At 36.1% G+C, this 25,145-nt stretch overlaps 6 protein-coding genes across 12 annotated transcripts; 4 read left to right on the top strand and 2 right to left on the bottom strand.

Moving 5' to 3' along the window:
* Positions 1-1,973: 1,973 nt before the first annotated feature.
* Positions 1,974-3,496, top strand: LOC140972767 (uncharacterized). Its single transcript, XM_073435180.1, has 4 exons — positions 1,974-2,355; positions 2,544-2,723; positions 2,917-3,021; positions 3,305-3,496. Exons 1-4 carry the CDS (start codon positions 2,188-2,190, stop codon positions 3,494-3,496), a joined length of 645 nt encoding a protein of 214 aa, XP_073291281.1. The 5' UTR covers positions 1,974-2,187.
* Positions 3,497-3,597: 101 nt separating this feature from the next.
* LOC140987259 (uncharacterized) lies at positions 3,598-4,737 on the top strand. The gene is made up of 2 exons (XM_073455703.1): positions 3,598-4,069; positions 4,163-4,737. Exons 1-2 carry the CDS (start codon positions 3,911-3,913, stop codon positions 4,454-4,456), a joined length of 453 nt encoding a protein of 150 aa, XP_073311804.1. The 5' UTR covers positions 3,598-3,910; the 3' UTR covers positions 4,457-4,737.
* A 994-nt stretch (positions 4,738-5,731) lies between these two features.
* Positions 5,732-8,262, top strand: LOC140987247 (NADH dehydrogenase [ubiquinone] 1 alpha subcomplex subunit 1-like). 2 transcript variants are annotated; one of them, XM_073455686.1, is made up of 3 exons: positions 5,935-6,105; positions 6,198-6,312; positions 8,046-8,262. In XM_073455686.1, the coding sequence occupies exons 1-2, from the start codon at positions 5,998-6,000 to the stop codon at positions 6,291-6,293; spliced, it is 204 nt and encodes a 67-aa protein (XP_073311787.1). In that variant the 5' UTR covers positions 5,935-5,997; the 3' UTR covers positions 6,294-6,312; positions 8,046-8,262. The 2 variants fall into 2 exon arrangements, with proteins under 2 accessions (XP_073311793.1, XP_073311787.1); XM_073455692.1 differs by lacking the exon at positions 8,046-8,262 and having other exon boundaries at positions 5,732-6,105; positions 6,198-6,314.
* Positions 8,263-9,077: 815 nt separating this feature from the next.
* LOC140987237 (uncharacterized) lies at positions 9,078-11,578 on the bottom strand. The gene is made up of 2 exons (XM_073455674.1): positions 10,874-11,578; positions 9,078-10,728 (listed from the first exon to the last, which is right to left on the bottom strand). Exon 2 carries the CDS (start codon positions 10,386-10,388, stop codon positions 9,390-9,392), a length of 999 nt encoding a protein of 332 aa, XP_073311775.1. The 5' UTR covers positions 10,389-10,728; positions 10,874-11,578; the 3' UTR covers positions 9,078-9,389.
* A 3,134-nt stretch (positions 11,579-14,712) lies between these two features.
* On the top strand, positions 14,713-18,671 carry LOC140987230 (uncharacterized). The gene is made up of 5 exons (XM_073455662.1): positions 14,713-15,045; positions 15,145-15,247; positions 16,277-16,400; positions 16,592-17,488; positions 18,014-18,671. The coding sequence occupies exons 1-5, from the start codon at positions 14,880-14,882 to the stop codon at positions 18,407-18,409; spliced, it is 1,686 nt and encodes a 561-aa protein (XP_073311763.1). The 5' UTR covers positions 14,713-14,879; the 3' UTR covers positions 18,410-18,671.
* A 147-nt stretch (positions 18,672-18,818) lies between these two features.
* On the bottom strand, positions 18,819-24,757 carry LOC140987199 (uncharacterized). Of its 6 annotated transcripts, none has more exons than XM_073455624.1 (14): positions 24,597-24,615; positions 23,926-24,207; positions 23,202-23,246; positions 23,036-23,098; positions 22,452-22,514; positions 21,826-21,870; positions 21,660-21,722; positions 21,389-21,451; positions 21,199-21,261; positions 21,002-21,064; positions 20,838-20,897; positions 19,753-19,893; positions 19,552-19,644; positions 18,819-19,445 (listed from the first exon to the last, which is right to left on the bottom strand). In XM_073455624.1, exons 2-14 carry the CDS (start codon positions 24,163-24,165, stop codon positions 19,002-19,004), a joined length of 1,446 nt encoding a protein of 481 aa, XP_073311725.1. In that variant the 5' UTR covers positions 24,166-24,207; positions 24,597-24,615; the 3' UTR covers positions 18,819-19,001. The 6 variants fall into 6 exon arrangements, with proteins under 6 accessions (XP_073311725.1, XP_073311734.1, XP_073311758.1 ...); XM_073455618.1 differs by lacking the exon at positions 24,597-24,615 and adding an exon at positions 24,635-24,757 and having other exon boundaries at positions 18,820-19,445; XM_073455633.1 differs by lacking the exons at positions 21,826-21,870; positions 24,597-24,615 and adding an exon at positions 24,635-24,757.
* Positions 24,758-25,145: the final 388 nt, after the last annotated feature.

The raw sequence follows: 25,145 nt of genomic DNA, 5'->3' as shown, positions 1-25,145 counted from the left end.
CAAAGACATGGCATGGGCAGTCGTTAGAAGACATGTCATGTGCATATATCTAATCAAGAATAGTGTACATGCACTATAATCGAGGTCATCTTCTCCCCTATAAATACCTATGTATGCTCATTTGAGAGACACTGCAATCTACCGCATTCAATAAATTCTCTCTATACTTGGTGAAATTTATACTAACTTGAGTATCGAAGTGGCTACGTCGGAAACCCTTCTAGTGTCCCACCGACAATATCTTGTTGAGTGTGTGCAGATTGTCTGACCTGAGGTCATCCCACCAAGACAGGCCAGAGCACCCGAGAATCCATGCCAGATCAACCGGGAAACCAGGCCAGATCACCCGAGTAGAACAGGACAGGCCATACCACCCGGGAGACCAGGCCAGATCACTAGGGCAGACTACCCAGGGTCATCCCATCACGGCAGGCCAGATCACCCGACAGACTAGGCCAGATCACCTGGACAGACCAGGCCAGACCACCCGGGCTCATCCTATCAGGTCAGACCAAACTCATCTCATCATGTCAAAATCTTCACGGGAAAGTACACATCTCTTTTCGGTATATTGTCCATCCAAGCTCATCCAATCTACCCGAACATCATCGGTTTGGATAGATTTTTTGAAACATACTCAAATTAAAGAGAAAATTTCATTTGCATGTTGTTAATTTTTTGTTATGTTATAGGTCATTTTGTGATTTTAATCAATTAATTTGCATTTATTTTAATATAAGTCATTTTACATTGAGTGCATACATGTTCGATTTTCGACATCACATTAGCAATTTTATGATGTCACGACATAATTTATCGACACTACATCGCACTCCAGTGAAAAAAGACTTGAAAATAATGCAAGTTAATGGACTAGACATGTGAATTTAGATGTTAAAAATTATATATATGAATTTAAACAATCTTTCTACTTAACTAATTTTTACGGTGGAGCTCGGACTTATTACAATTCTACGTATAAAGCTGAAACACAACGAAGGAATTAATGGAAAGGGAAACCAAGTTGTTTCATTTATTACTTGCGAGTATTACTTCTTCATAAATAACATGTGCATCAATAAATAATTAACATATGAGGTATCGGATTTGTCATCTAAAAAACTGAATTATTCGACAATACATGGCATACATGCATAATAATTTTAACATGATAGTCAGAGTAAGATCCATTGTTATGTGTTTATTGTTCATCCATGCCCGTGTGACGCGTGTGCGTTAGGTGTTTCATATCGACTGAATTATGTTTTTGAGAGTTGTATATGTATTGATTTAACAATTTTTTTCATATAACTAGCTTTTGAGATGAGCAACGTTCAATCTTAACAACATATAATTCGATTTTTTTATCTGCATTTTTTAATCGACGGAAAACAATTATATAAATTGACAATAATAGAATGAAAATTATTCCCATATAATTTATTCATTGAATTTTGTGAAATTAAGTAATGAAATAAAATTTATAAATTGAATAAAATGCACAATTACAAATTTAATGCAATGCAAAGTTTAAAAGAAATACGCAACCAAGTGTGAGAACAGATAAAGAGTTGATTTCGTCAACAGGCGTATATGATGAAATTTGTTAATTTCATTTTGATGGGTTGTTTATTTCGTATACGTGACAATTTTGTTAGATACATCTGTACCAAATATCTATCAATAATTAGTTTAAATTAACTATTAATATTGTACGTGTGTGCCTTTTTTTTTCCTTTCATTTTCGATACATAACATACATATGTCATAAATATTTAATAACATTTTAAATTGAAATTAATATTTAAATTTGCAAAAAAAAGTTAATTAGTAAGTATATTGAAAATTATGTATAATTTTTTTGATGACATTAAAACTCACAACCTTTACACGTTTCTTTGAATTTATATTGTGAACAAATTCTCGGACTAATATAATAACTCGTAAATCACGTTAATCAATCTTATGTTATCCATATTTGTCGATAGTTTGTTAATTAAACGAGGTGGAGCACTCTCATTACATCCATTTCTCTTCCTTTCGAAGTTGCGTTTGTTGGCTAGCTCGTGATCGAGGAGTTGATGGTTGATCAGGATCCTAGGAGTCGCAAAATCGTTGAATTTCTGGTGGGATCGATGCTCATACCATTGCCATCTTAGAAAAAGAAGAGAATACGTAGAATGATCGATGGCGTATAGAAGAAGACATGGTGTGGGAAGATCATCCACCTACGTGCTTCCGTCGGACGACAGAGATGAGGCGGCGTTGTACACAGCGTCTTCTTCGCTGGCGGCTCAGGCCTTAAAGGCATCCGCCGCGCATTCTGACTCCTCTCGTTTCAAGGACCACCCCAAGGTTCCCGCGGCCACCTATCTGATATACTCTCCTGCTATAATACATATAAGAACAAATCCTGATATATACATGATTTTGAGTTGGTTTTTCTTATCTTCTCAAACACGAACGCATGCACACACACATATATATACACGGAGTTCTGGTACTGCCTTTATGTCTTTGATCGATGTCGTTTATATAAACAGGGAGCAGGTCCTGCATATGATTACACGTCAATGGGGAGTTCGAGCGAAGACGGGAGCCTTTGGGGTGTTCTAGCTAGGAAAGCTAAGTCAATTCTTGAGGATGAAAATGCCCCTCATTCCAAATATCATGGCGATAGCGTAACGTGGCCAGAAATGTTGAATTCCTCAAGGATTGGGCAGGTGAATAATGACATCTAGCTCTTTTGAGTTGAGGTGGAGTGTTGCCATGTGCACTTATGGAATCAATTTATCTTCACCTGTCTTTGAAGCCACATCGTTTTATACGTATCAATCCGCGGTAACTGCTTTGCTTATAAGCTTTAAAATCATTCTTGTCATGTCTTTTGGTTCCTTTTTTCTGTAATAATTGTAGGCTGAAATGTCTACAAGACTGGACAATCCTACTCTGCGTAAGAGACTGGATGCACTTGCATCTTCGATGAACCGCATTGGTGACTCCATTGGGAATGCTTTGGAGGTCAGATTAGACCAGTTGTTCTTTGTCTTGTGTGATCCTTACAGATATCAGAATCCAACTTCAGAAGTTTTTATCTGGTTTTGTTAGAAATAGAGATGAATATTTTACCCCTGAAATGACCATCTTGTTTTCTATTTAACATTCTTTGGTGGCAATCTTAGTACAAAAATACCACAGCAAACTTTGTTTTCTTGCATTAATTTCACCATTCAAGGCAATTGATGCCCTTAAAGGTCCCTAAGAGTTGATTTATATGTCAACGTCTATTTCTCATGGTTTTCAGGAAGGGCGCACGATTGTTGAAAACAAGACAGCAGATTTAATCCAAGAAACTCGCAAACTACAGCTAAGAAAAAAAGGAATCAACTTGGAGGAACTCAGCTTTGAATCAGGTGCACCTGTTTCATGGAAGCAACTAACGGAATCGNCCCGCCTGTCTGACTTTGTCAACCACTTGGATTATTTTCAGAGATAGGGCGGTCGGCCACATCCTATTCTGCTAGTGTACTCGAGTGCGGTGCTCATATCGAGGTGGCCCGGTTAGAATGCCTACCAGGGGCTTATATAAGAGCCCGGACGTCTAGTTGCCCGGGGAGTAGAGCCCGGGCTTGCACCTGTCCGGCTTCAGAAGAATTCACCCTGCATATTGACCCTGATTTGGGAATCCATCTGATATCCCGGGTCATCCATGACCCGAGCTCTTACAAGGGTATCAATCAAAAAATCAAAATGTAAATCCAATATTAGTTTAAACGTTATTTTAACTTGGGTTTTGGAGACTCATTTGAAACAGAGTTAAACAAGATCTCGTGCTTCAATCTGCCGTGTTTTTCTTGCTTTCATAGTGTTGAAATGAATTGTACACTACTATTTGGCAACGCAGGTGGCAATGGCAACAGCTGCCAAAGCAAAACTACTTTTGCGAGAGCTGAAAACTGTCAAAGCAGACCTGGCTTTCTCAAAGGAGCGGTGCTCTCAGCTAGAAGAAGAGAATAGAATCCTTAGAGAGGCTCGCGACAAAGGAGTTAATCCTGCCGATGATGATATGGTATCTCCCTTTATTCCCTTCTAGTCCGGATTGAACTTAATTCAGTTGATCTGTACGTAACTTGAAATTCACTACTTTATATTTGCTGTCCAGATACGCCTTCAGCTGGAGACACTATTGGCAGAGAAGGCTCGACTGGCTCGCGAAAACTCCGTGTACGCTCGCGAGAACCGCTTCTTGAGGGAGATTGTGGAGTACCACCAACTCACAATGCAGGACGTTTTGTACCTGGATGAGGGAAATGAAGAATTTACAGAGGTGATTTCTCCCATTCCTATGGTGTATAGGACAACACTCTCTATATCTCCGCCATCGCCAATGTCTCCACCCTCGCCTTCCGAGATTTCCAGTCTGAAAGGAAGCTATGCAAGCTCCCCCACCTCATAGAGAAACAATAGATATCCCCAAGAACCCAAACTCTGCCAACTACAAAGATAAAAATTGATTAGTTTTCTTTGTTCCATTCACAAATTCATTGTATTCTTCTAGTTTCAAGTCTTTGATTCTTTTGGTTCGGTCAAGAGTGGAGTTATACCAATCCATTCTCCTTTTCCCTTTATTATACTAGCTAGGAAAACGTACTTGTGTTGATTATCAAAATATATTGGCTATGATCCAAAAGCATTTCAAGTTTTATCTGTATCTCCCTTTCATTTTCCTTCATGCTTTGTTTGGTACAGTGACTTTATTTTTCTTGCATTCTTATGTTCTTCTATGTCTTTTTGATGTATTTTTGGGTGAAAAAAATATTGACTTGTTGATTTTCTGCATAGGTCTTGCAAATCATTCAACGAGAATAAGAATAACAAATATTACAATATGGATTGAAATAAATTAGACAATATTTGATTTTTGCTAATACTACATTCATGTGATATTAATTAGAGCTTGTTTGACGTAATCAAGGGATAAATGTATGACAAAAACTTGTGTGAGACGGTCTCACGAGTCGTATTTGTGAGACGGGTCTATTATTTGGGTCAACCATGAAAAAGTATTACTTTTTATACTAAGAATATTACTTTTTATTGTGAATATGGATAGGATTGACCCGTCTCAAAGATTATTAAGATCCGTGAGACGGTCTCACATGAGACCCACTCATGGTTCAATTGGCTGCTTTACAACATGACATATCTCTGTCTACTTTGCAGGTAGCAGGAACCAAAAGATTTCTAAACTTAAGGTTCGCTTTTGGGAATCCATAAGATCAGGGTAAATTGAGGTTTTTGATATATGTATTGTATTTGTGGTAGCTATGTTAACTGGTATATCTGTATAATTATTGTGGTCGCTTCTATTAGATTGAAAGATGAGTCTTTCAACAATTTCGTGGAAAATTAGTTCTATGCTACACCGAGGAAGTTCTCCCGGTGTGTTGCCAACTATTGGATTGTGATGGCCTAACCTGTGTGATCGGAGTATGCTGGTGTTTTAAATCAATTAATGTACTAAAAACGTAAAATCCTAGTTGTATCACAAACATTTTATAACCCCATAAACACATAGGCATAAGTAGGCAGACGACAAATTTCCCACCATAAAATACAGAAGTTTTAAGACAGTGATACTTGCGCAAGTAAACGGGATGGGAAGCAAAATACAGAAATAGCAAAAAAAGTACATAAAATGATAAAAAGAAACAAAAAGAGGGTCTTTAGGATTTTCGAATAATGCAAGACTATATTGTAAAATGTTTAATAAATTGTTACTTTTAAGAAAACATTTTTAAGATGTGTCATAATAATTAAATTCCCAACAACGTTTTTGTATTTTGTACAACCGCAATTGGGTTTTCCGTTTTGGGCCAAGCCCAATAAGGTTATCTAAGCCCGATATAGAAATCGACGATCTTTGGGTTTATGGAGAAGGTATAATCATTCAATATAGTCTACGGAAGCGGAAGAAGAAGACGGAAGCAATTAGAAATGGGGATGGTGTGGCTAGAAGCGATGCTACCTCTGGGAATTATAGCGGGAATGCTCTGCGTCATGGGAAACGCCCAATACTTCATCCACAAAGCAGCCCATGGCCGCGTCTGTACTTCCAGATCCATTCTTCTCTCTATTTCTTTTTGTTTTGAATCAATGGAATCCTTCTGATTGATGAATCGTACGATTTTTTGCAGCCGAAGCACATCGGGAACGACGTGTGGGATGTGGCCATGGAGAAACGGGATAAGAAGATCATGGAGATGCTCTCCTCTCGTTCGCCTTCCAGCTAGATTATCGTATTCGCAAAAGGTTTTTTTTTTCTCCTTCTTTTTTTAGGTTTGCTAAGTGGCTTCGCGAGTAGTAATCACTGTTACCATCTGATGAAAATTTTATAGTAGCGATTGATGCTTGGTAATCTAAGAAGTTAAGTACTTTTGTCGATACGACTGGGGCAAGGCCTTCGTGTTCTCGCAAAGAAGAAATTTTGTGACAAAATTCTTGTTTCTTCAATTTGACAATCCCCTTACATAGTATATGAGATAAACATTCAATACCTTCGTTTTATTAAAACTGGGATCTCTACCTCCAATATGATTCTTTTTAGACAATTTGCGCATGGAGTTGCTCATTTTTTATTATGTTATTAGAACCTTTTAGGCACCAGTAGTACTGTCAATCGAGCGGGCCTGCCATCCTGGCGGGCTGGGAAATCCCAACCCAACCCAAGCTGTGCTCATAGTTGTCAATAGCCCCCGTAGCCTTCGCTATAGCGAATAGCGTGGCGAAGCGACACCACATCGCTACGGACCGCTATGAGCTATGGACTTTGCAATAGCGCTAGCTATCCTCGCAATTGGCACTACAGCGACAATCGCGATAGCTGAAATAGCGGCGCTATTGCAAAGCAAAGCTGTATGTTTATTTTCTGTCTTTTTTTTTTTCTAATTTTGGTTTTTTTGGCATGTACTCAGTTAGGTTTTTGCTTGAAATTATATTTTTGTGCATTTCTTGCTTTATTTTTGTGTCTTATATGATATTTAAATGAAAAAACTTAAAATAATTTCAGGTTTTAGTATTTTAAAATTAAAGTTGAAGGAATATTATGCTGGAAAGTATAAGTCCGAACACAGAAAGACACACGCATAATCGCGCACACACACACACTCACTGACTCACTCAATAAAAAGTAACATTTTTTCATTGATCTCTTTGAAGCAGTTATATCATATGGCTTTGTGTTAAGTTACCTTGAACCACTGATTTTGGCCATATGATATAGAATGAGAGTAATCGCAAAGGATTTAAACCTAGCCTACTTATTTTTAATATAGGCATAATTTGATGTTTGCTTCATACCAAAGTTTCCAGTTTTTTTTTTTTTGGGGTTATGGAATGACAAAAGTGTAGGCTTTGCACCATGTGTAGTTTGTTTGATGATAAATAAATTAAGGTGTGAGAAAATTGAGGAGTTTTATCTTCCCAAAAAATTCCATACTCTTCCTTGATCAAAAACTTAAAATAGATTCTCAAAACTGATAATAGACGACGATGAGAAGTTCCTCGGTTATAGTCCAAGGTTTTTCATTGAAATTTCCTAGATCTTGGCCTTTTCAACCTCTTTTTTTCCTTATTTTACTTTCAAATATAGGTTTAGCTTAAAATCAGGTGCAGCGATCATTTCTGGGCGTGGTTATGCCATGTCTTCCCTTTTTTCAAATATATTTCAGGCATAGCAGCCCCCAAATTGAAGCAATGCTCTCGGCATCTCGCATTATCAATCTTCATTTGTTTCGGGTGTAGCAGCAATTCAAGCTTAGCTTCTGCTATCTCACGGCTTCGATCTTTCTACTTTGTTTCACTTTTTTTTCACACAGCAATTTTGGATTGGAGTATTGCATCCTGAAATCTCGACCTTGATGTATCATTTCTCCTTAACCTCAATATCCCTCTATTTCAACCATTCTTCACGATTATGAGGAGTTAAATAAATGGAAGGAAGTTTAACTAGCATTACCTGTTCTTTTTGTGTCACGGTGATGCAGGTAACTCTGTTGGAAGGCTTCTTTGTAATAAAAATTAATGGCTGGTTCGCGGTCTGTGGACTGTTATGTGAACTACATTGTAGTTGTATTTTCTTGTGTTTATTGCTTTGGACTCACGCTTATCAAATTTGAAATGTTATTTGGCGACTGAACATGGTCTTATGATAATGCCTGAAAGCTTCTTTACATTCCAAAAGATATGGCAGTTTCTTTCATCGATCTGTGTTTTTTTACTAGAAACCATGCTTTTTGTTATCCACTGTCCAAGAACTTGTTAACCTATGCCATTTATCAAGAGTAGTCCTAGAAAATTTATCAAGAGTAATCCTAGAAAATATACAAGGAAATGTATATCAGCAATTTTGAAATTATTCCTTTATATCCTTTTTATTTCAATTGAGTTTGCAATTATTTTTGGAAATTTACATCCGTTTTTTATTTCCATTATTGAAATCTAAATGAGATTTTATGGGGTGTTACCTCTGATGCATGTTGATTGTGAGCACGTATGTTTCATTACAATAATGTTTCACACTTGTCAGTATGCACATGACATGCAGGAAGCTTTTTACTGGGAACACGATTCTAAGCAACGTGACTTTTTGTTGACTAATTAATGTAAATTTGATATTGTTGAAAAACAAATAGTTTATTTCTTAAATTTTGGTGGTAAAGGAGTAATTATAAGGCATCTTATAAGATTATGAAACTAATTAAATTTATTTATCTAATAACTATTTTATGAAATATTGTGAATATTTTATTTTTCTATTAAAAGAAACATAAAAAGTTGTATTTTAACATCTAAAAGTCAAACTCTTTAAATTACAATATTACATAAATAAATGCCTACTTAGAACTTGAGAGAATTTTTAGTTTATACTTTTTCACATGGTTTCGAATCTGATTTTTGAAAAACTGGAACCAAATTGTAAGTTTTCGATTTCCCGAATTACGATCTAGTTTCTATTTAGAATGATATATATAAAAAGACTGGTTTTGTTCATGGTTCGAAGGAAAATTTTAAAATCATAGCGAAATCCAGAATGAAATCAGCCACCTTCAGACATTAGCTAACAGAAAAGAGGTGGTACCAAAAAAATCCTGTAGCGTGACAAGTAAATTCCTACATCGGAGACTTGAAATCCACTGGTTCCAGACAAAATGCACACTACTCACAAATGAATCAAATATGAATGTTTTTCTAAGGCCGCCGTAGATTATTATATACACCAACAATAATCTCTATACTTCCCACAGCACAACCCACAAGAATGAACAAAACAATGGACTAGGCACCTACTAACTATCTGCAATCAGAAAGCAATAATTCCAAACATAAACTCAGGGTACATATTCAGTCTCAAGCGTTGGTTGTGTCCTTGTTCCGGTAGCTACTGGTGCTTTACTGCTTCCAACAGTGGTCATATGCAACGCCTCCCCCACCTCCGCTGCCCTCTCCATTTGGTGCATTTTCTTCCTGTGTTTATACCTGCACAGCCACACGATCACGAGTCCTAGAATGATTAACAATGCAAATCCTCCTACCACTGACCCCACTATTATCCAGACCTTGGAATTGTTACTCCCTTGCTGCTCTTCTTGAGCACCACTAATTCCTCTTGGTGGCGGAGGCGACGGCGATGGTGGTGAAGGGAAGGAGAATGGTGCAGGAGCTGGGGCAATTGATTCCACTGCAATAGAGAAGTGCCCCTGTTGGAATGTCGTACAGATATTATCTGACATCACACTAGAGAAACTAACTGAACCGTTTAAATCAAATGAAGCACACTTGGGAACTGATCCTTCTGGCACTGACTTTAATTCCGAAAACTTGATAGATATGGGTTGACCAGATGCCTTGATATCCAGCACAGGTAAGTTTTTGGCCGTAAGGTCCGCAGCATCATAAGCTAGAAGGCCCAATATTGGTGATAAATACATGTAACCAGGGACGGGGTAATATACCATAGACCAATTGCCCAAATTCTGGTAGACCAAAACAAGCCTCTCAGTGTAAGGCTGTCCCCTAACACCCTTGGGAATCTCAAACTCCTTGTACATACGAACACCCTTTGTCCTTAAGCTACCACTCCTGAGTCTCATGGCCGAGACCTGAATCCCGGACAGATTAGAGGGGACAGTCCCATCATAGACAACACCAGTTCGTGGCCGCACAAATGCCTGGTACGCATAGTCTTGGAGGAGAGCATCTAGTGCCCGTGCATTACTAAACATTGAATTAGAAGTTGGAGAAGGAGGTGATTGAGCTCTGATGACTCTCAGCAACAAGAATAACCACACACAGAGACAAAGCAATACAAGATATCTAACAAGCCTCATGGATGGATGCTTCTAAATAACAAATTGATGTGAGCCAACCAAATTTAGTTGATACAAATCTAGTTTCAAGACAAAAACGTCAACTGTCCACCCACTGGCAATCTGAATGCCGAAATGATCCTTAGATCCCAGAGGATCAAGCAAGCAGGCAAAGAATAAAGTCCCCCCTATCCTCCTTTGATATTTATAACAGGATCAAGAAACTTCAGTCACACATCACAGGTTACCAAAGTTCATACAGAATCATATTCCATGATCGTTAACCAACAATGACAGTTGGAAAGTAGCAGCAAGCCTCACAAGCACTTTTAAGTCCCTCATCCCCTCTCTCCTTTAGAATCTACACCATCACAATATTTAATACCAAAATCTAAAGAGAAGATTCTACTGCATAAAAAATTTATAAGAAAAAAAGAAGCCTCTCTTCTTTAAACAAGTCGACGAAACTCCAAATGGAATATAAAATTCCCAAATCAAGAACTCACCGACTCAAGATGTGATTACCCGTTCCCCCAATCCAAGTTGCGGCCAAGCCGGCGGATTCTGTATCTTTATACACACACGCTCGAGCATATAAACCCTAAACCGTAAGGGACGCGAAGCACCGACAAAATCGCGGTGCCCTCCGGATAAACAGGAAAAGACTATATCCAATAGAGGAATGACTGAAATAAATGAACGGAAATGAAACCCAACAAGCGGAAACAACTGATTTACCAAGAAATGTACGCCCCGGAAACACTTCTCTCACCCAGTGAGATCCACCCTTTCCCTTATCTATTTATTTATTTTTCTGCGAGAAAAGGGGAAAAGATCCAACAGAACGTAATTTCAATAAAATCAAAACAGATAAAGATCACTAACCTATCCTATCCGCCTATAAATAAAAAAAAAATGCTCAATGCGTCAGCATCCCACACGCAAAAATTTTATCATTGTATCATCATAATAGTGATAATACAGATAAAAGAACAGGATTGGAGCAAAAAGGGTAGGTGTAGCAGCAAAGATAGAGCACAAGAGTAGCTGGGTAACGTACAAGTGTGCGTGAAAGATGTATGCAAGTGGAAGACGAAGTGGAGGTGAGAGGAAAGTGACGGAGGTAGATACAGAGAGTGTAAAAGACAAGTGCCAGGAAAGCAAAGGAAAAAACTAGTAGTAGAAAGTAGAGACTATGAACTATACAAAAGCGGTGGTAGGGTGTATCATGTATGACACTGAATTATATATAATCTAGCTTTCAAAACAAAAATAAAACAAGTACATAAAAAATGTTACTCAACGGGAACGATGCAATGGTAAAACACCATGATTGAACTCACTTGGCCTCTTGAAAGACAAGGTTTATTCCGGAAGATAAAGTCATATTTGGAAGACAACTTATTTTGAATGCAAAGAAGTCTGGTTTATTTGACCCTAACGTCTACTTGACTCTGTGTGTACATAGAATGTGACTATATTCAGAATCACATAAGAGGTGGAGAGGAAAGATCGGCATCTTCTTAGATTAGTTTGACCGGACACTAGAATTAAAAAATTATTATCAACATTTTAGCAACACTACATTATTATTGTTGTTGTTGTTACTCAAAAAGGTACCTGAGTCGATGGAATGAGCGTTTGACTACTAGTGAGAAGTCCGATTTTCTTATCTGATATCTTCTTGGACGAACTTGTCATACTCATACATAACTTGTTCGGTGTGATTTACCTGACTACGTTAATTCAGGGTTTAATGGGTTATTGGCAACAATAGTCCAGATAGAGTGATATAACGAACATGAAGACATATAAGATATCAATTAAAGATTAAAACATGATCATACAGTGAGAGATTATTTTTGTTTCCATTCTTAGCGATTCTGGTTCAAGTTTTAACTGAATTTTATTATTTTCAATTTCAAATGGAAATGAAAAAAATGGTTAGAATCGTCAAAGAGTGGTTATTCAAAGAAATAAAATCCCTATAAAGTATTATATGTTTATATTTTAGAGTGAGTCACATGTGAGACCGTCTCACGGTGAGACGGGTTAACCCTACCCATATTCACAATAAAAAGTAATATTCTTAGCATAAAAAGTAATACTTTTTCATGGATGACCCAAATAAGAGACCCGTCTCACAAATACGACCCGTGAGACCGTCTCATACAAGTTTTTGCCTATATTTTATTAAAAAAAACAAGGTGTTAAACCGAATTCATGTAATTTAAATTAGACAAAAACTTGTGTGAGACGGTCTCACGGGTCGTATTTGTGAGACGGATCTCTTATTTGGGTCATCCATGAAAAAGTATTACTTTTTATGCTAATAGTATTACTTTTTATTGTGAATATGGGTAGGGTTGACCCGCCTCGCAGATTAAGATCCGTGAGACGGTCTCACATGAGACTCACTCTTTAAATTATATAACTAAAGCGTCAATGTATATTTTCAGGATTTTAAAACTCAAGATTAATTCCAAACAGTTACGATTCTGGCTTTTTAATATTTAATAATTTGATTCAGTATCAACTATGAAAGAAGCTTCAGGATTCGAAAACACGTGCATCGAAGTTGGCCTGCACATGGTACGAACATTTACCAAAAAAAATATAAGGTTCTATGATATTTTAATTAGAATACAACAATTTTTACAACACAAAAAATTCAACACAAAAATTTCATTTATCAACATCTCATGATAAATTCAACGCAAAATCTCACGATATAATAACAAAATCTCACGATTTAATTGTTGTAAATATCGTTGTACGATATTTTGATTGTGCCTTTAGCATTATTTTTTTAAATCCCGTCGATTGTTTACCTTAATCTTGATGGTCTAGCTTTCAAATAATTTGATAATAAAGTAAAAGTACAGCTATTATAGATTATAATTTATAACTATGATTATGTTTATGATCATAGAATTATAAATATGTACTTACTATATATAATTGTTATTAAAGTTTTGGGGCTAAACTAATTAATTTTGGAGTTGGTCTCATGTGAGACCGTCTCACAGATCTTAATCTGTGAGACGGATCAACCCTATCCATATTAACAATAAAAAGTAATACTCTTAGCATAAAAAGTAATACTTTTTCATGGATGACCCAAATAAGAAATCCGTCTCACAAATACAATCCGTGAGACCGTCTCACATAAGTTTTTGTCTTAATTTTGATGTTTTGTTTCGTTCTTTTTTTGGAAAAAATTATCCATATTCATACTTTGATATAATATTTATTATTAAAAACAAAAATTTTCAGTATGATAAATTCATTAATATATAAAACTATTTCAATCTTAAGTAAAATTAACTTAATATTTGACACACTTATTTGGGCCCTGAAAAAAATTGATAACCATGAGGTAGACTCTAAATTTAAGTAAAAGCTAATTTCTTTTAATTTATTTATACAATTTTGTGTGTTTTTTTTTTATAGAAAAAACATAAATAAACTTGGAAAGGTACGATGAGTGAGTGTTTTGCTCAATTATTCTAAATGATTATATAAATTACGAAAAATCAACATATAACAAGTATATAACGCACAAAAATAAAACATGTTTTAGAATATCATTCGATGTACGGCTCGAAAATAAGACTTGAAATATACTTATTTAATACATATATAATAATATTATATTAATAAAATATTAAAAACCGACTGTTTTCATCGTTTGACATGGAAATTTTTGATTGATAGAGCAATACGACCGTTGCTTCTTCACCGCCAAATATATATTATATAATAATAATTAAATAAATTTGCTTAACCACAACAATGAAAGGGAAACAAGGGACTGAAAGACTATCGTTATCGAACAATATACTACGTTGAAGCTGTCCCATTCTTCGTCCAATGTTTCGTTTTATTACATACATACACATGGTTGGGCCATGCCATGGACCCATCACATATCTTCTTACTTATGGATAATAGTTTAATTAAATTGAAAAAAAATTCGTGCTCTTGTATAAAAAAGTAAAAACTTGTGTGAGATGGTCTCACGGGTTGTATTTTGTGATACGGATATTTTGTTTAGATCATCCATGAAAAAATATTATTTTTTATTGTGAATATCGATAATATTGATTCGTCTCATAGATAAAGATTCGCGATAAACAATCCGTAGTTTGTCATGTTTTTTTTTAAAAAATAAATAAAAAGAAATTGATGTGTAGAGGCTCAATAACAAATTACTTTATATATTTATAGTTTGAATTTTCTACACCAAAAAAGTAAATTACCAAAAAAACAAATTATGTCAATCATGGAGGTGGTGGTGAATAGTCAGAAGTTGAACCACCACAAAAGGAACCATCCAAATCCAAAAAAAAAAAAAGGTAAATTGGATCATAGGCAGCATTGGCCATAATTGCGTTCTTCCAACTCTCTGCTAGCTCAAATTAATATTCAGATTTCAGATCTAAATCCCATATTCTTTTATTTTGATAATTGTTTTACCCTTCGAGCATATACTGTGTTGTGAGTTATCTGATGAGTCGCAGCCTCAAAGAACCTGTCAACGGCGCCGCCCGGAAGAGCCCGCCAGGACTCTTTCCAAATGGATCACTTCGTAATTTCAATGGTGATGAAAATTTGGATCTTTTCTCCAAGACCCGCCGCCCTTTTTCCGTTACCTCAGCTGCTCACCACCCCGATGGTTTGTGATTCTACTACATTTGTTTAACCAATTGCGAGTTCGTTTTGATTTTCATGTTTATTGTCCGTTTGGCCTTAACTGTGTGAATCTGTGCTTTAGTATCTTTAAAGCTGGGGAGACTCTCGATTGGATCGGCTAAACAGGGGAAGAGTGGATTGGATGATCTGTTGTCAGCAGATGGCGGGAAGCACGACTATGATTGGTAATCATCCCTCGATCTCTTTTTCTTGTTATTTTCGTTATTGGGTAATCAGATCCGAATTGTAGCTTATGCAGAGATTTTATTTATTCATTTATTTATTTTTGCCTTGAAGCTTACCCCTGTCCCAAGCACCGGAAAACAATTGCAGAACGTGATTGATTTCGTTTCTGATTGTTATAAGTTGGATTCTAGGATATTGGTTTAGTTTCTCACTTGAAATATGGAATGAACTTGCCGAATATGCATTGCCGTCCTGATTTTCTGATGTATTTATATATTGTTAGTTCAAGGCTATACTTCTTTTGATGTGGTGTAAGTTGTAGATTTGTTAATAGCTTGGAAACCGGATTGATATTCAAGAGTTGTTGCATAACCTACTTAATTGGTGACGTGTCGATATATGGAATGTTAACGAACATTTCTAGGATAATTTTGGGTGCTCCTTGGATTCTTTCTAGATACTCCATAACGGATTGTCTGCTCATTGATTACTTATTTTATAACTTCTCGTATTCCCCTTTTCCGTGCAATGAATTTTCTCAAAGATATGTAATGTCTAAATAGGATTTTGATCTTTCTTGATGACTTGGAAGTCAGAACATGGGGTACAGCCTTCATGCCTCAGCACTGTTCATGTTTTAGAAAAATACGACTGAGAATGTAGCTGAATGTTCGCATCACTGAACTAAATCTCTTTCTTGGAATGTTCTCTTAGAGTCATGCGCTTGGGATAGTTATTTCGTGTAGAATTTCAATTTGAACACCAAACAATTTCTCAATGATTACGATCAATTAGAAGGGGCAAGTATTCTTCAATTACTCACTGATTATTCAAACTTATTCTTTTAGTAATCAACTCCATTCCTTAGAGCTCGATAAATCCTTTTTTGAGTTTTCTCTGGATTACCACAGTTACAGTTAACATTATCAATGTTGCTAGTTTTAATCTGCATAAAACAAATCCACACGATGAACTATGCGAAATTTTCCAAGTAATAATGTCTTGCATCATTGATTTCTATCTGTTAGGCTTCTTACACCTCCTGGGACTCCTTTGGTCCCTTCTTCGGATGGAAATGAATCTCAGCATGCTCTTCTAGCTCCAAGAAGCAGTCCATTGGTCAGATCAGTCTCGACAACCAAGGCCTCAAGGGTATGTGAACCAGTTTCCCATTATTCACTATCAGCTTCAAATACACTTTTTGGCTCTTTGCCAGCTTTTTTAATTCTGTTTTTGAAGTATTTCCACTTCTATCTGTGTTGTTAAAGTTGACTTGCTACTTCATTATCAATTTTATCATATTTATGAAATCTTTTGTAAGCGTACAAAGTTTTCACTTTCAGCTGTCAGTCTCTCAGTCTGAGAGCAACCATCCTGCAAAACCAACACGAAGCAGATCGGTGACTCGTTCTTCTGTCTCTAGTTCCCAACACAATTCCTATTCTAATAAATCAACTTCCATTCTGAACTCAAGTTCTGCTTCGGTCTCTTCGTATATTAGACCATCCACTCCCACGAACCGCTCTTCAGGTACCACAAGAGCTTCAACCCCTTCTGCACGCCCAACAGTGTCAAGATCTACAACTCCTTCTAAATCTCGTACCGCTCCCACTGCATCTTCAGTGGATAAACCAAAACCATCGCAGAACTCAAGACCGTCTACTCCTACTTCCAGGATACAAGTCTCTGCAAACACGATCTCTTCTGCTGCCTGGACAACATCAAGGCCATCTACGCCTACTCGTCGAAATTCCGCACCATCTTTATCTCTTGTTTCTGGAGCTTCGGTCTCAGGCGGGCATAGTCACACTAACGGACGTAATGTTGTTTCTGTATCTCGCCCAAGCTCCCCGGCTTCACGAGTTTGCACCCCACCACAAACGATTGTACTCCCTGATTTTCCACTTGAAGCACCACCAAACTTGCGAACAACTTTGACTGAGAGATCAATATCCGCCGGTAGGTCCAGACCTGGACTGGCTCTGGCTGCCAAAGGCAATGTAGAGCCTTTGGCGACTACAGTCACTGTGCCAAGGAGACAGCCATCACCAGTGGTCACCAGGGGAAGAGCTGCAGATCCAATTGGAAGGGGTCGACCACTTGCGAATGGACAGTTGAGTAATTCGATGGATTATCGGAGAGAGTTGTCGACTAGGAAACCTGTCAGTACATCCACCGATGGCACTGGGTTTGGTCGGACAATTTTAAAGAAAACTCCTGATATTGCTGCAAGGCATATGGTATTCATTTCTAACTTTGAGCTATTTTTAAATCTTTATTAGTAACATATGTTTTAATATTCAATTCCCAACATGAAGTTTTGCCTGTTGCTCTGTACGTTTTCTCAGAAAACTTCTCCGTGTTTTAGTTTACCATTTTGGTGGTAACAAACTTGAACTATCACAAATAACATGGTAATACCAACATCGTCACCATTTTGCCCATAATTCCGTTTCCAGCTTAATTTGTTCCTGACACTCAAGAAACTTCATGTGGTGATGACATGTTCATTATTCTCCCTTTCATTATTAGTTTATGTAACCAACAAGCATGATAATGAGTGTAGGTAAAGTTATTAAATAGAAACGACTTGCATTATTAAGGATGCGCTGGTGCCATGTTATCACCAGTTGAGGGCCATATATTGGCTTCTCACTTACGAAATGGGAAATGAATGGTCATAAATTAAATTATTGCCATGTGGTAGTAGGTGGAGCGTATGTTTGCGCATCATCATTCTGAACAATATCCTACTTCTATTACAGGATATAAAAAGTAGCAGCAATTTGTCTCGACCTGTTACAGTCTCAAATTTATTTCCTCAAAGCATTCGATCCAGCAACCATAAAACCCATCTTAGTGCAGCATCTGGCAATGGATGCATTCCAATCTCTCGTTACGGCGACATTGCAGAAAACGGGAATCATATTAACTCGTTTTCGGAAAGTGGAAGTGAAGAGGACAAGCATCCATCTTCAGCAAAACTTGCCAACATCGATATTTATGAAAGCTCCCGCTATGACATGATTCTTCTTAAAGAGGACCTGAAGAATATGAGTTGGCTTCACAGTATTGACGACAAATCCGACGAAGGATCCCTCTTTGATAATGGGTTTGAGCGTTTGCCAGAACCATTTGACCAGGAATATCCTTACTCATGAAGGGTTTTTATTCTTCTTTTCATTCTTTCCCCATGATATTACTTGAAAGTATTTTGGTTCCTGAAAATCCTATACTTTGAGCGTTTTATGTTACCCGACGAAGCAAAATGTATTGTATTTTACTTATGGCTTGAAACATGAATTTTAGATTTAAGAATACCTTTTATCGGCCACTTGGTTGTACTTGCTGTCATGATCGAACGATGCAAAAGCAAGGTTTGTGCTATACAAAATGGTAGTTGTAATGAGATGAATATTAGTAACTCACTTGTTCCTTGTCATCAGTTTAACAGCAGCAAGCGTGAGCAGTTATTAGATACATATTTATCACACTTTAAATTAGATTGCAGAATTATGTTACTTTCCCAAGAAATACGACTCCATAAAACAATAATTAACTTCCTAAAAAAAAATTTGGTGACCTTCTCAACTCGTATCATTTCCTTTCGTTAAAAAAGTTGTAAATAGAGAACCAGCCATATTTCGCTGGACACCGCCTATCTATCTGCATTTTGAGAAACAATGCTCCATGTATCTATTCTGACCAGATGTAAAAACTACGTTATAGTATACCCCCGAGTTGGGTTATATATTAGACTGAGTTCTCAGCGTTTTTATTAACTAAATCAGCTCCACTAACATATCTAGCAACAAATGATATGAATCGAAATGGAGCACCAATCAAAGGGGCGTCTATGAATGAGGCGTCATTCTTCTCATAAACCTCCAGACTAGCATCCTCTGTTTGACTATCACCTAATGGAATCTGCACTATTTCATCAGCTTCCACTATCTCTTCCGAGGATTTTGGCGTTCCGGAACCATCTTTGCCATTCACATCCTCACCATTCCTCTCGAAATTGATCATTACTTCTGCCAAGGATCGTGCGCTGTGTGATACAGGCATCATCTTCCTGCCTTCAGCTCCAAGAGCAAAATCTTGAAGAACAGCCGTGCTATTATCAACAGCAGATAAAGCAGCTATGTCCACGGGATTGGAGCCAACAGGGAGAGAATCCGCATACATCCCATTAACCTGGACGATATCACCATGATTAAAACTCTTACTACATTATTTATTCAATCCAAAAAAAAAAACTTTTTCAGGGAACAAACTACCATTACACACTTTGACACCTTACTTTTTCAATTAACTCTCGATTTTCTGGAACCAATTTCTCAGATGGTGGATGCATAACTTCTCGTTGATGGTCTGCATTTCCATCTTCAGAAGTCTGAATCAGATAGTAAATTATTATAATAAAACAAAAACAACAATGATGACCCCTAAATGTGACACACAGCTTCTTTCTAATGGAGTCAAATCCCAATAATCACGTTACCCCTATGTTATTCATATATGGATGAGTATAAGTGATCGTGCTCTCAAGATTGTCGATATGTAACTGTAAACTGGAAACTTTTTCTATCAACTCCTCCTTTTCCTTGAGGAGACTCTTCCTCGACTCCTCTAACTCCATCACCTGTGAGGCTCAGATGTTAATATCTGGTATTAGAAAAATACTGTTTCTAGGAAAAACAAGAAAAAACCACTATTATCAATAATGCATGGATTTCGAAAGAACCGAGACCAAATTTGAATTCAAATGCCATTTTTTATATTGGATACGACTAACTTCTACAAGTACAAAATAAATACATAATTGAAATTTGCGTCAAATTCAATTCTAGACTATGAAAGAGACCATTTATTTCGTTACAATATGCAAAAATCAATAACAGCTATTTAGTATCAAGACAAATAAGTTCTTACTATAAACTCGAGTCACCAAACCTGTAAAAAACATACTTATTTATTATATACAAAATTCAATGTACACCTTTATATAAATGAAAAATGCCTGAATTAAAATTCGTCAGTCGAGCAATAGAGCCAAGATTTTATTTTTTTTAAGATGAAGGGGGCGAAACTAAGGCTTCAAATCTCAAAGAATTTAAAGGAGTAAAGTCTTGTTTTCGTGGATGCATATGAATCTATAGAATAATAAAAAAATTGATGACCACCCTTGATCTCCTCCCTTTGACTCCGCCACCACCGTGGTCTCCCAATCTGTTTCATAAAAGTTGAATTGTTTTTGCCATTTCTCAATGAGTCATTGTTTTTTCATGCTAAATTAATTTCATATGAACTTTGGTATCGTGTTTTTTGAACTATGCATTTTAAATATTTGTAATATTTTAAAGGGTATTCACATAATTTTCATGAATATCAAATGGAGGATTTTGGTCTTTTATAGTGTTGATGAGAATCTTTAATAAAACAAGTGTGAGGCGTAAGGTGACGTAGGAGCATTTGAAGTCTCCGAACATATGTTTCAAATTTCAGGCAGGTCGGCACATAAGATTAAATCCTCTGAGAGAGTGATGCAAATTACAGAATAATTCAAATTACTGCTAAGGTTAGTACCTGATCTTGTAATTTTTTGCAATCATTACTCAGAGCTGCAATTGATTCCTCAGTTGAAATCTGTCAAAATTTTAACCCATCCAGATAATTGGTAATTCTGTATCAACAATCAAGAAAGGTGAGATGGCTATGCAATGATTGCAAAAATGTAATGAAACAGTGACCTCTTTCTGCAGGTAAGCATCCTTTTCCCTTTGTAATTGTTTAAATCTCTCTTCTAGCATTTCCTGTAAATGCCAGAAAATCATCAGCTCCTTCAAGCAAGCAAGGAAAATTACACATGAAATTGCTAGAATTGCGAACCAGAGAGAACATACAGGCAATAGAAAGTCAGTTTCTCTAAAAAGTCAAAAGAAACTACCTCTTTCTGAATGCATGCGATCTTTTCACTATGTAACTGCCTGATTGTTTCTTCTTGACCTGCCTGTTAACAAAAAATTGTCATTGCATTTCACGGAAAATAAAGCAAGTTAAATACTACATGAAAATAATTGTCTCTTCGAAAATTGTAAGCAAAGGAATTCAAGGTAAGCTGGCAAATTAATGCTTACCAAATTTTGCAAGTTTTCATCCTTTTCCCTTTGCAAATTTTTTATTTTGTCCTCAAGAATAGCCTGTTAAAGCATATTAAAAAATGCTTAAATAAGATAGCCACATACATAGACATATATTGTTATCTAACAATTGTGTTTTACACATATGTATGAGAGCACAAGATGAACCTATGAGTAAGTAACAAGAAGGTTAAATAAAAGAAATATAAACGATCTCAAGTCCCAGCATATAAAATATTGAAAGAAGAATGATTCAAGTTTTTGGTACCTCTTTCTGCATCTGTGCATCCTTTTCAGCTTGCAGTTGTTTGATTTTCTCTTCAAAGCTTGCCTACCAAGCCTAAAGATTAGTAAGTATTCCATACCTAATGTTTGAAACAAGTAACCATATAAATTAGGATTCACAGCACCAGATAGATCAGATTTGTTTATACCTCTTTGTCGATCCAATACTGTTTGTCTGCTTTAGCTAAATTTGTCTGTCAAAGATACAGAAAATTATGCTACAGAGTAAAAAACCCAAAAGTCCAAGTATATGTAAGTTATTTTTCTGTCAAAAGACAATGATCCAGTTAATAGTAGGAAAATACTCACTCCTATGAAACTGGAAACAAGTGATAAAATAAACTAATGACCAAAGAAGTTGTGTTTGTTTTGAACCCTCAAGCTTCCTATGTTTGCGTTTTTCTTGCATGAATTTGTATAGTGATTGTTGATGTTAGTGATCATAATGGTCATGAAGCATGGGGATTTCCTGCTAAAATTTGGAAGTATAACATGCCCCAAACTTCGATACAGAAAAACTGCAGCAATCACCCAGCAAGGCAATGTTAGGTAAGTCTCTCAATGGTAAACAAAAAAAAATCTACACTCATGCAAATCCATTTGCCAGAAAATAAACATAAAAATAATGATACAAGTCTGCATGGCACATACACATAAAAATTGTCATTGTGTGTCAAGGAAACTAGAAACAAATGAAATACTACAAGAAAATAATCGTCTCTTCAAAAATTGTGAACAAATGAATTCAAGGGTAATCTGGCAAACTATAACTTACCAATTTTTGCAAGTTTTCATCTTTTTCCTTTAGCAACTCTTTGAGTTCATCCTCGAGAATAGCCTGTAAAAGCATATTACAGATTGCTAATATAAGAAGCCAAATACACAGACCCGACCACAATTCTCAGGAACCATCTCACGAAAACCAGAACAATTTCAGTTTGGTTCCAGTTCCTGAAAATTAGGAACTGGAACAGTAATTAATCTAAGTTTTAAGATCATGTGGTATACATGGACAATTTAAATTAATCAAACTATTCCTTTAAATTTTAAATGGTAAATTTTATTTCAAATCAGTTCAAACAGTAACCGGAACAGTTATAAACCACAAATGGATCCAGAACCGTATCCAAGCGGTTCTGTTCCGGTTCACCTTTCATTGGAACCGGAACCATTGGTTCCTCAACCGTGGTCATGCCTACATACAAAGACATATATATGCGAATGATTGTGTGTTACACATGTATTTGAGGGCACGAGATAACCCTATGAGTAAGAAGAAGTTTAAATAATGACAAATATAAAATATTTCAAGTTCTGGAATATAAAAGATCAAAAGAAGAAAGACTTAATTTCCGATACCTCTTTTTGCATCTGTATATCCTTTTCAGCTTGCAGTTGTTTGATTTTCTCTTCAAAGCTTGCCTACCAAGCCTAAAGATTAGTAAGTTTTCCACAACTAATGTTTGAAACAAGCAACCATATAAATTATGACTTACAGCACAAGATAGATCAGATTTGTTTATACCTCTCTGTCGATCCAATACCGTTCGTCTGCTTTAGCTAAGTTTGTCTGTCAAAGATATAGAACATTATGCTTCAGCGTAAAAAACACAAAAGTACACGTATATGTATGTTATTTTTCTGTCAAAAGTATGTTGACAACAATCCAGTTAATGGTAGGAAAAAGTTCATTCCAATAAAACTGGAAACAAGTGATAAAATAAACTAATGACTGAAGTTTTGTTTGTTTCAAACCCTCAAGCGTTCTAAGTTTGTGTTTTTCTTGCATGAACTTGTATGGTGATTATTGATGTTAGTGGTCATAATGGTCATGAAGCATGGGGATTTCCTGCTAAAAGTTGGAACTATAACATTCCCCAAACTTCGATACAGAAAAGCAGCAGCAATTGCCCGGCAGTGTTAGGTCAGCCTCTCAATGGTAAACAAAAAAATCCACACTCATGCAAATCGGGCACATACACATAAAAATAACGATATAAATCTGCATGGACCACTTAAAATAAAGAAATCAACCCACTTCTTATTCATAAAAACATGTTAAGAATTTTTTTCCATAGATGATGAAGCGAGTGAGCTGAAAAAAAATCAATGTGTATTTGCACATAGATTCACATTATATCAATCAGAGTCTCATAAACTGGAGAAATGAGTCATATGTCCTTTTAAGTTTCTGCAGGTAACCTCAAGCATATTCATGCACAAAGCAAAAAACAAGAAAGTGGGCATACTTCTTCTATTCCATAAGAAAAATGACCATCAGTATCAGAATCCATTTTCCGTCCAACGTCATTTGAGGCATCTGTAGCCCCTGAAAATTGAACGTCCAAATCCTGTTCCGTCTCCACAACATGACTGCGGGTATAAGAAGTAGAGTCCCTGCCATCATTGGTGACACTTTCTATCAGTGTAGTAGCTTGCTCATTCTTCTTCTTGTTGTTTCTTTTCTTCTTTCTCCGACCACTCTCCATTTTGTAATCAGGTCAAACAGAACTTTCGTACCAAGTTTTAATCTGCAATGATATTTAAAATTTCAATTGTGAAATATTTCAATCAAGAATCAAATATAGAACTCAAAATAGCAATTTAGAACAAATCATGTTTTGCTGAAGCACACTCGCTGAAGTAAACATCAGATTCCCTAATAATAAAAAACAAAAGCCTTCATACAACTAACATGCGGCGCTTTCCCATCGAACTTTTTTCTTCGTCAATCAAAAACATATCTAATGCAAAATCAGATCTAAGAAACATAAGAAAATGGATTACGCATCAAATATTGAAATCCAATATCAGATTCGCAGGACACATGAGAAGTGATTCGAGCAAACAAAAGAGAAAGCTAAAGATTCAACATTCGTATGAAAAATCTATAAATGCTGAATATAATTGAATCAGTTACATGAATCCATATCCAAAAACGAAAGCAAATATACATACATTTCGATGCAGAATTGTTCGTGTACGGCTGCAGAGAATCAGATTTGGAGAGGAGAGCTTAACGGCATTTTCAGGCAGGCATGCGGGGTACTTTAGGGCTTTTACTTTCCATATATATAAATATTTTATTTATCTCAATTAGCTCAAAATCTCAAAATTGGAGGTTTTCTTTTGGTGGTTTTCACATAAAAGGCCACTAGATTTGGACATTTATGAAATCAAATAAATAAAATGTTTTTTCCCCTAATACACATGATTCACTTGGGAAATTTGTATTAAAAAAAGAGACTTAAAATAATTATTTTTCCCCATTGTAATTTTGCATTTTTAGGCACTTTTAGTATTTAATCTCAGTTTAAGGGCTTGTTAGAAAATTGATCAAAATATAATATAAAATATTTTTGGTATGGTAAGTAAAATAGTTCTTCTAATGACATCAAACTTTATAATTTATTATAGATAGTAATGATTATTATTTGTTATAATTATTGTATATTTTTGTAAAAAAAAA

This window comes from Primulina huaijiensis, chromosome 1 (genome assembly GCF_012295235.1).
Source record: "Primulina huaijiensis isolate GDHJ02 chromosome 1, ASM1229523v2, whole genome shotgun sequence".
Classification (NCBI taxonomy): Eukaryota; Viridiplantae; Streptophyta; class Magnoliopsida; order Lamiales; family Gesneriaceae; genus Primulina; species Primulina huaijiensis.
This window is presented reverse-complemented; position numbering and strand designations above follow the sequence as displayed.